The sequence below is a fragment of the Ranitomeya variabilis genome, chromosome 1 (assembly GCF_051348905.1).
Source record: "Ranitomeya variabilis isolate aRanVar5 chromosome 1, aRanVar5.hap1, whole genome shotgun sequence".
In the NCBI taxonomy this organism is placed as follows: Eukaryota; Metazoa; Chordata; class Amphibia; order Anura; family Dendrobatidae; genus Ranitomeya; species Ranitomeya variabilis.
In genome coordinates, this window is record NC_135232.1 from 711,945,484 (window position 1) to 711,959,923 (window position 14,440).

The following is a 14,440-nucleotide window of genomic DNA, read 5'->3' on the forward strand; positions in this document are numbered from 1 at the left end:
CCAAACCGGTTATGCTGGAGGATGTTGCAGGCAGCAGAACGTTCTCCACGGCGTCTCCAGACTCTTGTCAAGTCTGTCACATGTGCTCAGTGTGAACCTGCTCTCATCCATGAAGAGCACATGGTGCCAATGTTGAATCTGCCAATCTTGGTGTTCTCTGGCAAATGCCAATCACCCTGCATGGTGTTGGGTTGTAAGCACAACACCCACTTGTGGTCGTCAGGACCTCAAACCACCCTCATGGAGTCAGTTTTGACAGTTTGACACATGTATGTTAGTGGCCTGCTGGAGATCATTTTGCAGGACTCTGGCACTGATCCTCCTGTTCCTCCTTGCACAAAGTAGGATTGTTGCCCTCCTACAGCCCACTCCACATATCCTGGTGAACTGGCCTGTTTCCTGATATCTAATCCATACTCTGACAGACACAGCTACCCTTCTTGCCACAGCTCGAATTGATGTGGCATCCTGGATGAGCTGCACTACCTGAGCAACTTCTGTGGGTTGTAGACACCGCCTCATGCTACTGTACCTCTAGGGGTGAGAGCAATGACAAAGTGTGACCACAACAATAGTAATAAAGGATGAGAACAGAGAAATGGTCTGTGGTCACCCCCAGCAGAAACATTCCTTTATGGGGGGGGGGGGGGTGTCTCTCTAATTGCCTATCAATTCTACCCGTTGTCTGTTCCCTTTGCACAACAGCAGGGGACATTGATTCACAATCAGTGTTGCTTCATAACTGGACAGGTTGATTTCACAGAAGTGTGATTTACTTGGAGTTACAATGTGCTGTTTAAGTGTTCCCTTTAGTTTTTTGAGCAGTGTATATATATTCTATGTGTTGGCATCGGAGGTGTACATACCATATGCTCACTGCGAGTTTCCCAATAAACGGCCTAGTAATGAAAGCAGCTGTGGCCTCGTCAATCACTCTTCAGTCAATTGTGTAATTGCCCTGACGATGGGAGGAAGCAGAGTTGCATCCCATAAAAAACTGGTTGCAGCTGTTTGTTCTGTGTGATCTCTCCTGTGTCATCTTTGACAAAAAGGTATTAGTGGTGGAATCTGTGTGACCTCCAGGTTGCATATCCCATAGAATTACATAGAGCCACAGATATATACGACACATGACACACAGAGCCACAGATATCTGCAACGTTACATACAGTGGCATGTAAAAGTTTGGCACCCCTGGTGAAAATTACTGTTATTGTGAACAGTTAAGCAAGTTGAAGATGAAATGATCTCTAAAAAGCCTAAAGTTAGGATGACACTTTTCCTTTATATATGAGGCAACAAAAAAAAGTAAGATCATTTTTTCATTTTAAAAAATACAAAAAGGAAAATGGACAGATAAAAAAAAAGTTGGGCATACTTGGAGATTTGCCTTCTCAGACAACTTTGACCACCTTGGTCAAAACCTTTTCGAAAACTTTTTGAAACCTTTTCAGACCTTAATTAGAGTGTTAGGGTTATGGCTTGTTCACTATCATCCTTATGAAAGGCCAGGTGATGCAAATTTCCCATCTTTATAAAAATCCAGCCGTCTCTAACCTTGTGCCAAAAACCAGCAGCCATGGGTTCTTCTAAGCAGCTGCCGAGCACTCAGAAAATGAAAATGTTGAGAGGCCCACAAACAGGAGAAGGCTATAAGAAGATAGCAAAGCATTTTCAAGTCGCCCTTTCCTCAGTTTGAAATGCAATTAAGAAATGGCAGTTACCAAAAACAGTGGAGGTCAAGATAAGGTCTGGAAGACCAAGCAAAATTTCGTTGAGAGCTGCTCGTAGGGTTGCTAGAGAGGCAAATCAGAACCCCCGCTTGACTGCAAAAGATCTACAGTAAGATTTAGCAGACTCTGGAGTTGTGATACATTGTTCTACTGTTCAGAGACACCTGCACAAATATGGCCTTCATGGAAGAATCATCAGAAGAAAACCTCTCATGCGTCCTCACTATAGAATTCAGCATCAGAAGTATGCAAAGGAACATCTAAACAAGACTGATGCGTTTTGGAAACAAGTTCTGTGGGCCGATGAGGATAAAATAGAACTCTTTGTTCACAATGATCAAAGGTATGAGTGGATAAAAATACTCAAGCTACTTACTGGTAGCGGTGTTTTTCAGGAGCCCATGACAGCACTAACGAGAGGGGATCCGCCCTTCAGGGACAGGAAACCTACAGAGATAAAAGGGCGGCACCTCTCTCCCGCATCAGTTGGATTACAGAGCATGAGAGGACCTCCTTGGTTAGTAGCACAAAAATAATTTATCCATTTCACCCTGTGAATATGCTGAAAACTTTATATAAACAAGTGGTGATAAGCCATGCCAGTATAAAGGGAGGGAATATAGGAGTGCTGTCATGGGCTCCTGAAAAACACCGCTACCGGTAAGTAGCTTGAGTATTTATTCAGTCGCCATGACAGCACTAACAAGAGATTTACAGAGAAAAGAGTCTTAGGGAGGGACTACTGCTTCCAGCACCCGATGTGAGATCGGAGGAGCCACCCAAATCTAATCTATAATGTTTAAAGAAAGCAGATGGAGATGACCATGTGGCTGCCTTACATATATCCTCAATCGACACCTCAGACCTTTCCGCCCAGGATGTCGCCATGGCCCGAGTGGAATGAGCTCTTATGTCTTCCGGGACTTCTAGGCCACCTGCTGAATAAGCCAAAGATATCCCTTCCCTAATCCATCTACCTAATGTGTTTTTGGACACCCTAAACCCTTTCCTGACTCCCTGAAAGGATACGAACAAAGAACTATCTTTTTTCCAGGGGTCTGTTAAAGTTATATATCTGAGAAGACATCTTTTAACATCTAATGAATGGAGTTTGAGTTCTTTTTGATTTTTAGGATTAGCACAAAAAGTGGGGAGATTTATTTCCTGAAGTCTGTGGAACTTTGACGCTACCTTCGGAAGATAAAGGAGAATCTGATCTTCACTCCCCTGAATCACTGTCCTCAATTGAAATGGGGGATCTGGGCTCTCTTCCTCTAATCTCCCTATCCTGGGAAAGAGATTTGACCGAACCTCTGACCTCCTGCCTGACCATCTGTCTCAGGCTGGTAACAAAGTCTGGTGTCTCCTCCGCTACCAAATGCTGAATACAAGGTCCACATAGCTTCTTTATGTGGTTGTCCGGTAAGGCCATGTTCACACTTTGCGGCGTCCATCTGCGGGTTCTCCCGCAGCGGAATTGATAAATCTGCAGGGCAAAACCGCTGCGGTTATCCCTGTAGATTTATCGCGGTTTGTTTTGCAATTTCCACTGCGGGATTACTCCTATACTATTGATGCTGCATATGCAGCAATATTCAGCATCAATAGTAATGTTAAAAATAATAAAAATTGGTTATACTCACCCTCCGATGTCCGGATCTCCTCGGCGCTGCACACGGCGGTCCGGTTCCAAAGATGCTGTGCCGAGAAGGACCTTCGTGACGTCACGGTCATGTGACCCGGGCGTCATCACGGTCATGTGACCGCGCCGTCACCGCAGGTCCTGTTCGCACAGTAACTCTGACCGGCCGGCCGCGTGCAGCGCTGAGAGGTGAGTATATCATGATTTTTAATTTTTATTCTTTTTTTACCCCAAATATGGTTCCCTGGGCCTGGAGGAGAGTCTCCTCTCCTCCACCCCGGGTACCACCCGCACATTAACCGCTTACTTCCCGCAACGTGGGCACAGCCCCATGCGGGAAGTAAGCGGTTCAATGCATTCCTATGGGTGCAGAATCGCAGCGATTCTGCACAAGGAAGTGACATGCTGCGGGTTTTAAACTGCTGCATTTCTGCGCGGTTTTTCCCGCAGCATGTGCACAGCGGTTTGCGGTTTCCATAGGGTTTACATGTAAATGGAAACGCTATGGAAACTGCTGCGGACCCGCAGCATCAAAATCGCCGCAGTTCCGCGGTAAAAAACGCAAAGTGTGAACATGGCCTCAAGGAACTCCACATTCAGCACACTCTCTATGCTTAGTCTTAGTGGACCGTTTCTTTCCCTGATAAATAAGGAGAGAGGGAACATAAGCGGAGACACCCATCACCAAGTGAACTTTCTCGGAGATTACTTACCCCTATAAAGTAACTGAGTGGTACAGTAGACTGCGGGGGGTCCTTCACAGCCGGTGCATCATCTTTACGGCTTGAAGATCTTCCAGGCTTAAGTTTCTGACTGGTCCTTTCCCTTTCCGGGTGACTACTGCCACTGGACCTTCGCTGAATATTCAACACTTGGGGCTCCTCCAAGGAAAGACACTGCTGCTCTGGAGATTGCTGCAGCGCCTGGGACTCCATTTTCCAATATGGATAAGAAGCATGCAGTAGCCCATAGGGATCTCTTAAATAGCCAGGTCCCGCTCAGGTACCTCCCCCGGATGGGGTCAGTAGGCCAATCCTGGTGAACTGCTGACTGCGCCATTTGCAATAGACACCTGGCTCCCGGCCGGAAGGGAACGCCAGCACCGTGCGTAGTCCCGGAAGACAGGCCTCCCATACAATACGCACCTGTACCTGCGGCGATGGGACACTAAAAGACAGCACTCCCCCTGAAGTCTGCTTTTTTCCCTGCTGCTGCCTACCCCCACAGCCCTCTGTGGTGCGGCACCTCCAGCACTCCGATCAGCACTGAGGAAGGGGAGCTCCCGCCTCCTGGTCCAGCCTGACGGGTCTGGGCACAATCTTCTATCTTCACCTTCTTCATAAGGTATGTCTGCAGGGTCCCCTGTCAGGGACAGGAAACCAACTGATGCGGGAGAGAGGTGCCGCCCTTTTATCTCTGTAGGTTTCCTGTCCCTAAAGGGCGGATCCCCTCTCATTAGTGCTGTCATGGCAACTGAATAAAAAGGGTACAGAATTTCAGGAAAAGAACATCTCACCAACCATTAAGCATGGGGGTGGATTAATCATCCTTTGGGGTTGTGTTGCAGCCAATGATACGTGGAACATTTCTCGGGTAGAGAGAAGAATGGATTCAATGAAATTTCAACAAATTCATGATGCAAACATAACACCATCTGTGGGGGGGGCGTGGCTATGTAGTGAAGGAGAGAGGACGCATTGCGAGGGAGCTCCTGAATCCTGCTGTAATCCTGCACTCAAGACCCCAGATACGCCGGTATATCTATCACCGCTGAGCTCCCCTGGCTCCGGGCGACTCCTCTGGAGCCTGTGAAGGGACCGCTGTGACCGGGAAGCTCCGGCGGCTGAGGAGACCTGGACGGACTCAGTGAGGAGGCGGCCATTTTCGGCAGAGCGCGCTCTGCTATAAAGAAGCGCGGTGCTGATTTTTATCAGAGTCGGGACCTCACCCTCAATCTCCGGGTGGTTACCGGCACCTGCGGTAGGTGCTGTGTGCTTGTGGTGCACCGGGAGCGGGGGAGACTCGGGCAGAGGCAGTCCCTGTGTGAAGCAGCTGCCATCTTCAGAGCGAGCGCTCCAGCAGGTGGAGATGCGGCGCCATTTCTCATCCCTGCAGCGCTGTATGAGTGGGTGATTAACCATATATCCTGGACACACTGAGGGGAAGCGTGGAGTGTGCCCTGGAAAATTGGGCCCTACGCTTCTCACATTTGTCATAAGACGCCCTACCTATCGGTGCCATTACTTTGGAAGGCCCTTGGACCCCCCCTCCTTGCTGCTGTCACTGCAGACACAGTGAATCCTCCCTGGTGCGCAGCACTTTAGTGGAGTCCTGAGATTGCCATATCTAAAACTCCTCAGCTCACGGCAGATATTACTCCTCCATAGCCTTGCTGTGTCTTTGCGTCTTGTGACTCTGTCCTTGCTAACCAACCATGCAGCGTGCCAAAGGATCAGGGGCAGCTGATAAATTAAAAGAGTTTGCCAGAGTTGATCCCTCTGATAACACACGAACCCTGAGAAATAACACCTCTGACGGTGCTGAGGGAAATGATCAGGAGGAACTGACACTTAAACAAGAGTCTGAACAATTAATGCAAGCTATTTCCCTAACCAGAACATCCCTCACTGAAAAAATAGAGGATGTACATACTGAGGTGGGACGCCTCCGTCAAGATATGCAAGCTATGAAGGGACGCATTACAGAGGTGGAGACGAGGGTGTCCCATGTAGAAGATACCATTGCACCCATGGAAGCCAAGTTGACAAAAGTAGCTGGCTCCATAAATGCCTGGAAACAAAAGGCAGATGACCTAGAGAACAGACTGCGCCGGAATAATATTCGAATTATTGGTCTGCCAGAACGTACAGAGGGTCAACAGCCTGAGTCATTTTTGGAGGGATGGCTCAAATCTTCTCTGGGAGATGAATTTTCTTCAACATTTGCTGAGGAAAGAGCCCATCGAGTACCCACCAAGCCTCTCCCACCCGGGACTCCACCTAGACCTTTTCTGGCACGGATCCTCAATTGCAAGGACAGGGATACGATTCTGAGACTGGCGCGGCAGAAAAGCCCCATTAAATTTAATAAGGCTGTGGTCTTGATCTTTCCGGATTTTTCCATGGAACTTCAGAAGCAAAGGGCCAGATTTATGGAGATCAAGAAGCAAATTAGAGACAGAAACATCATCTACTCGATGATTTACCCAGCCCGACTCCGAGTTGTTCATAAAGGTTCCTCTGTGTTCTTCACGGATCCAGCGGAGGTAGCTGAATGGCTACGATCTCATGGGGTGTCTTGTGCAAAGGAATCCTAACTGCATCTAGTCAAGTAAAATTCTTCTGCTTACTAAATATGAAGCTCTCTCTGGAAATGTCCAGATTACCATCTATACCGGACGCTGACTCCAGCGAGAGTATCCCCTTACTTCTTTGATAACAGGAGCACAGGACGTTGCTCCTACACTGTTCGGTTCTTGTTTAACTTTTCCTTTTCTATTGGTTTTCTTTGTTATTTAAGTAGAAACTGCCGCCAACGATGTTCTTGTTTTCTTTGCACTACCTTTGCCTGAGTAATAACGCATATCATATTTGGATAAGTAAGCATGGGATCTGAAATAGTATGTATGACATGGAATGTACGAGGTATGAAGTCCCCCCGAAAGAAAATTACAATTTTTTCGCAAATCAGACGCCATCAGCGCTATAGTGGCTTTGGTAGAGACACACCTGACCAGAGATACAGCTCGGGTGGGTACAATGGCATATACATGCTTTCCATACCAGCTACTCGAGATGAGTTTCATTATTAATACATAGAGATGTCAGATGGGAAGCTAGGGAGGCCCGAAGGGACTCTGAGGGTCGGTTTGTTTTTGTGCATGCGCTAATTAATTCTAGTGAATATGTAATTTTGTGTATTTACAATCCTCCCCCGGCTAATATGTCAATCCTCCGGATGGCAATGAGCTTTGCTCTAAACTATCCAGACGCACAGGTTATATGTATGGGAGACTTTAATTTAGTTATGGATAATAGCCTTGATAGATTGAGATTAGATGATGAGAGATCTGGGGAGCCCCCCTCTTCGGTCCCGACCCAACTGGCATCATTTATGGAGGGCAGTGGATGGTTAGATGTGTGGCGGATGCGTCACCCTGGATTGAAAGGGTATACCTGCCACTCATCTACTAAACGGTCTTTGTCCCGCATAGATTACATATTTGGTTCTAGTGGGTTGGCAGCGTGGGTGGACAGTGTGGAACACGGTAATAGGGGGATATCAGACCATAGTCCGATCATACTTAAACTCAAATTTGGGCAACCAAGGAGTGGTGTGGTCTGGAAGCTGAACCCCTTTTGGTTGAAACTAATGGATCATAACGACAGAACAGTAGACCAGTTGAATTGTTTCGTTTCGTCTCACCCAGAACCCCAGAATGTCAATTTATTCTGGGACACCCTCAAGGCATACCTAAGAGGATGTTTGTCCTCCACAATTTCATAAAATATAAAAAGGGTGTTCGAGGGAGGATGATGGGGTGGAACAGAGACTGAAAGATGCGGAGGCCGCGTATATATCTAGTCAAACTAATGGTAATAGAATTGAGTGGTTGACCTCACAGAGACTGTATGCTCAACACATGGACACCAAGTCTAAGCGTAAGCTATTTTTTGCACGTCAGTCATATTTTGAGTTGGGAAATCAAACCGGTAAATTTCTAGCCTACCTAGTGCGTCAACATAATACATCTAACACAATACTGCAGATTCGCTCGCCAGACGGCCTATTGATGTCGACGACAGAAGAAATACTTCACTGTTTTTATGACTACTATGAGTCATTATATAACTCCAAAAGTGGTCTTGGCGTTTTGCAATGTCTGGATTATCTGTCAGATGTAATATTCCCCACATTGAACCCCACTCAGCGAGATTTTATGGATGCTAAATTCACATTGGAGGAGGTAGAATATGCAATAATGGACATGTCCTCTGGGAAAGCTCCTGGGCCGGACGGGTTTCCCGTTGAGTTATATAAGAGATATCGGGATGTGCTGGCGCCACTCCTATTAAAGGTATTTCAGGGTATATGGGAGGGAGGATGTATGCCCGAAACTTTCTATGAGGCACATATTGTCACACTCAAAAAAGAGGGGAAGGACCCCCTGGAATGTGGCTCCTATCGACCCATATCGTTAGTCAATGTAGATTATAAAATCTTCACTAAAATCCTGGCCATTAGATTGAATTCCATCATACTAGATCTTATTCACCCAGATCAGACTGGCTTTATGCCTGGTAAAAATACTTCTATTAACATCAGGCGAGTTCAATCAATAACTCAATATAGCTCTTTGGTGTCGGATAATAATTGGGCATTAGCATCCTTGGATGCGGCTAAGGCCTTTGATTCTCTTGAATGGCCCTTTTTGTCAGCATGTTTACAAAGTATGGCTTTGGAGATAAGTTTCTAAGGTGGATGAATGTATTATATATGAAACCTAAGGCGCGCATAATCATAAATGGTTCCATCTCTAAGTCCCTCTCATTATCTAGGGGAACTCGTCAGGGGTGCCCCCTCTCGCCGGCTGTTTTTGCTCTTGCGATAGAGGCACTGGCAATACGTATGAGATCCTCCCCTGATGTCAAGGGCATAGATATAGCGGGTCGGGTGGATACCATCGGCCTATATGCCGACGATATGGTGATATTTATGGACAAGGCAGAGGAGACACTACCAAAAGTGATTGCTACTATAGATGTCTTTAGTAAATACTCCGGCCTGTATATAAACTGGGACAAATCTGCCCTATTGCCTCTCTCTTGTACCCCAATGCCAAATCTTGAAACTCTGTCCTTGCTACCTGTCGTATCCAACTTTAAATACTTGGGTATCTATATGTCCCAAAGCAGTAATTCTGATCTACAACTTAATGTCTACCCATTACTAGACTTGGTCAAATCCAAATTTGCATCCTGGAGCAAACTCCCACTATCTGTTGCGGGCCGTATTAACCTAATAAAAATGATTCTGCTCCCTAAACTTAGTTATTGCCTTCAACATAGTGCAGTACCAGTACCTAAGTCCCTCTTTACAAACTTAAACTCCCAAATCACTTCCTTTATATGGGGGAAATCTAGGCCCAAACTTAGACTGTCTGTCTTGCAGAGACCTAAGCGGGGGGGGGGGCGGCATTGCCGGATTTTTTTCTATATTACCTGGCCGGGCAGGCTAAGGCATTGGACAAGTGGATGCCTGGTGGTTGTTTCCCTAACTCTGAACATCATCTGCTTCATTCTGCTCGGGTGGAATGTCCATTGAGCTTTTTAGAATCAGAAAGAATGAGTGCCACTCATCCACTGCCCATGCTTCGATTGCCACGATTAGTTTGGAGACAAATAAAAAAAGTTGTTGGATTCACAGATATTATTGCTGAAATGCCCCTGTGGAAAAATAACTATTTTCCGGTGCTGCTAAACCACCCGTCCGCTGATTTTTGGGTGACGCATGGTGTTACCTCGGTGGGGGACTTACATGACCAGGGAACCTTCATGTCCTTTGAACAAATGCAGTCTAAATACAATATTCCAAGATCCCAATTCTTTTGTTTCTTGCAATTAAGATCAGCTTTCCAGTCATATATGAGGGGGGTGGACATGGGCCGCACAATTTCGTCTTTGCCTCTGATAGGAATCCTCAAATCCCAGGGACCCCAGGGCCTTATTTCTTCTTTATACACCTATCTGCTGTCAATGGGAACGGGCTCAACTATAGGACTCATCAAAGGGAAGTGGGAGAGACTCATTCCTGATGTACAAGAAGAAGAATGGGAGGAAATTTTAGAGTCCCCACTTACAGTATCCCCGTCGGTTAATAATAGAATGACACAACTATATATAATATATCAATCGTATTTGACTCCCATAAGGCTTTTTAAGATGGGTCGACTTCACTCCTCGGAATGTCTGCGCTTTCATTCACCAGATGCAGATTTTATCCACATGATGTGGAGTTGTCCCATTATCCTTCAATATTGGAAAGAGGTGATATCACTGCTTTCATCCATAGTAGTACCTCCTGTTCCTCTTGAGCCATTAATTTGTTTATTTGGGGTGTGGGACGAGGAGGCTTGGGGTCATCATGTTGGGATTTTTTTGCGAGAGTCACTCTTTATGGCAAGGAAGATGGTGGCAATGCGATGGATGGGGGGTTCATGCCCCTCCCTCAGAGCTTGGGTTGAGTTGGTAAATTCAGTCATTCCGTATGAACGTACGCTATATCAAAATAGAGGATGCCCAGGTAAATTTGAGAAAATTTGGAGCAGATGGAACTCCTCTCACCTCACTTTATAAACTTATAGTTAATTGCGTTAGTGCAAAGTGTCAAATTTCTCTAGATGTTACACAAAGGAGAATGCGGACTTATTGTTAAGCGGCAGAAAGGTAGTTAGTAGGATATAGTTAAGGTTTAATGTCTGCAAATTTTCATGACTCCATATTAGGTTTGTATGGTTTGAATGGAGTAAAGGATATGTTGAGCACAAATTGTGATATTCAGTCATATACACAATGTACATGTTCCATATTGACTGTAATACTAATGAGCACAAATGTGTATATTGTATATTTTTCACTTTATGGTTAATAAACGAATTTAAAAAAAACAACAACATAACACCATCTGTAAAGAAGTTAAAGGTGAAAAGAGGATGGCTTCTACAAATGGATAATGATCCTGAACACACGTCAAAATCCACAATAGACAACCTCAAAAGGCGCAAGCTGCAAATTTTACAATGGCCCTCACAGCCCCCTGATCTAAATATCATTGAAAATCTGTGGCTAGACCTCAAAATAGCCGAGGATGCAATATGACTCAGTAATCTCACAGAACTGGAAGCATTCTCCAAGGAAGAATGGATCAAAATCCCTCAAACAAGAATTGAAAGACCTGTCTGGCTACAAAAATCATTTATAACCTGTGATACCTGCAAAAGGGGGTGCTACTAGGTACTAACCAAGCAGGGGGCCAAAACTTTTTCATTGGCCCATTTTCCTTGTGCAACTTTTAAATTGTAAAAGATGACAATATATATACATTTTGTCTAAAATACACAGGAAATGTGTCATCTTTAACTTTAGCCCTTTTAGATAATTTCATCTTCAACTTGCTTAACTGTTCCCAATAACAGTAATTTTGACCAGGGGTGCCCAAACTTTTACATGCCACTGTAGAGCCAAAGATATATATGACACGTAGAGCCACGGATATCTGCAATGTTACATAGAGCCACCGATATATACGACACATGACACACAGAATATCACATAGAGAAATCGTTGGAGAAGAATACACTCCGTTACTTAAGGTGATATCACCTGTTCTCTCAAGCTTCCATCACTCAAGAATGGCTTCTGGGGAAGGAACAACACACCACGGGGGCCAAACGGAGTGAAAACACAAACCTGACCTAAAGGGTGAAATCACAAGACAAAAAAGGTGATGAAAGCAAAAGAAAAGCAATAGGAAGAAGAGACAAGGTGGAGACCCCAGTATTGAGGTGATGATCTATGGACACTGCCTCCAGTCACTTCTCCATGAAGTCCATGCATAATAGGGAGGGCCTGCACTGTCAGCAGAGGGACACAATGACCTAAAATATACTGGACGGAAGCTTAGTCTTCATAGTATGTTACATCACTTACTAAATCTTATGAGAGAGTTTGAGAGGAGAAAAAGGGAGACAGGGAAGAGAACGAGAGAAGAGAGGAGAGGGCAGGAAAGTGAGAGAAAAGGGGGCTAGAAAGAGAGATCAGAGTAGGATGAGAGAAGAAAGAGCAAGAGGGAGAAAGGAGAGAGAGAGAGAGAAGAGAAGGAGAGGAGAGATAGAAGAGAGGAGAGATAGAAAAGAGGAGCGAGAGAGAAGAGAAAGGGGAGAGAAAAGGGGAGAGAAAAGAGGAGATGACAGGAGAGGTGAGAGGAACGAGGGGTGAGAAGAGAGGGAGAGGCGAGAGAGGGGGATAGGAGAGAGAAAAGAGAATGATGAGAGGGGAGAGAGAGGAGAAACAGGAGAGAAGAGAGGGAGAGGAGAGAAGAGAGGGAGAGGCGCGAAGAGAGGGAGAGGAGAGAAGAGAGGGAGAGAAAGAGGGGAGATTAAAAGAATGAGAGAGGGAATTGAGAGAAAGGGAGACTAGAAAGAGAGAGACGAGAGTAAGACGAAAGAGAAAAAAAAGATGACAGAGGAAGAGGAGAGAGAAACGGAGGAAAGACGAGAGATGTAGAAGGATTAAAGAAGAAAAAGGAGAGAAAAGAGAAAGATGAGAGAGGAGAGAGATGAAAGAGGGAGGAAAGAGAGCGAGAGTAAGGAAGGAGAGAGGAGTAAGAGAGGAGAGAGAGAAGGAGGATATAAAAATAAAGAGTTGAGAATTATAGGAGAGTGGAATGAGAACGGGAGGAAGGAAAGAGTGAGGAGAGAGATCAAATAAAAATTTGAAAAGAGGGATAGCTGAAAAAGAGAGCAAGATAGGAAAGAGAGGAAAAGAAAGACAGAAAGATAGAAAGAGAGCAAAGAGAGAGAAAGGCTGAGGAGAGACGTATAGAGGGAGTACCACGCTTGGGGTTCCACAGTCCCGCCATAACACGGAGAATGGACGATTTGCCGCTGCCAGTTTCCCCTGTGATCAGGAGGTTACTTCCTTTTCTCACATGTAGGGTCAAGTTTCGAACAAGTGTGCGGTCAGACCCAGGCGCTGTGATTGTCAAAGCATCCAGCATTAACGCTGCATCATCGAACTGCTGCTCCTCACATCTATACAGAAAGCAGAGGCGTCCTAAAACATCCCCAACTCGAGAACCACAGAGCATCATCACCACCATCATCAATATCAACACAATCATCACCTGGTGACCACGAGCACCATCAACATCATCGTAAACATCACAACCAACATCAAAACCAACATCATCATCACCACTATCAATATACCGTATATACGCGAGTATAAGCCGAGATTTTCAGCCCAAATTTTTGGGCTGAAAGTGCCCCTCTCGGCTTATACTCGAGTCATGATCGGTGGTGGGGTCGGCGGGTGAGCACTGTCATATACTTACCTAGTCCCGGCGATCCTGACGCTCCCCCTGCCTGTCACACTGTCTTCGGTGCCGCAGCCTCTTCCCCTGAGCGGTCACGTGGGACCGCTCATTAGAGAAATGAATAGGCGGCTCCACCTCCCATAGGGGCGGAGCCGCCTATTCATTTCTCTAATGAAGCGGTGCCGGTGACCGCTGATAGAGAAAGAGGCTGCGGCACCGAAGACCAGCTGTCCGGGGGAAGGAGCGGGACGCCGGGACCAGGTATGACATATTCACCTGTCCTCGTTCCACACGCCGGGCGTCGTGCCATCTTCCCGGCGTCTCTCCGCTCTGACTGTTCAGGCAGAGGGCGCGATGATGCATATAGTGTGCGCGCCGCCCTCTGCCTGATCAGTCAGTGCAGAGAGACGCCGGGAAGATGGCGCCGAGGAGCTGCAAGCAAGACAGGTGAGTATGTTTTTTTTTTTTTTTTTATTGCAGCAGCAGCAACAGCTATGGGGCAATAATGGACGGTGCAGAGCACTATATGGCACAGCTATGGGGCAATAATGGACGGTGCAGAGCACTATATGGCACAGCTATGGGGCAATGGTGCAGAGCACTATATGGCACAGCTATGGGGCAACGGTGCAGAGCACTATATATATGGCACAGCTATGGGGCAACGGTGCAGAGCACTATATGGCACAGCTATGGGGCAATGGTGCAGAGCACTATATGGCACAGCTATGGGGCAATGGTGCAGAGCACTATATGGCACAGCTATGGGGCAATGGTGCAGAGCACTACATGGCACAGCTATGGGGCAACGGTGCAGAGCACTATATGGCACAGCTATGGGGCAACGGTGCAGAGCACTATATGGCACAGCTATGGGGCAATGGTGCAGAGCACTATATGGCACAGCTATGGGGCAATGGTGCAGAGCACTATATGGCACAGCTATGGGGCAACGGTGCAGAGCACTATA

At 46.2% G+C, this 14,440-nt stretch overlaps 1 protein-coding gene across 17 annotated transcripts in view; it reads right to left on the minus strand.

Annotated features, from left to right (window-relative positions):
- The window catches only part of ABCD4 (ATP binding cassette subfamily D member 4), a 179,362-nt gene that overhangs the window by 11,098 nt on the left and 153,824 nt on the right, over positions 1 to 14,440 (minus strand). For 16 of the 17 annotated variants that reach the window (XM_077267421.1, XM_077267406.1, XM_077267407.1 and 13 more), the window contains 2 exons: positions 12,987 to 13,186; positions 11,757 to 11,848 (listed from right to left, as the gene is read on the minus strand). The exons of the other annotated variant lie outside the window; for it this stretch is intronic. In XM_077267421.1, the coding sequence (XP_077123536.1) occupies positions 11,757 to 11,848; positions 12,987 to 13,186 (292 nt within the window). The remainder of the gene's footprint in view (positions 1 to 11,756; positions 11,849 to 12,986; positions 13,187 to 14,440) is intronic. 17 annotated transcript variants of the gene reach the window in all.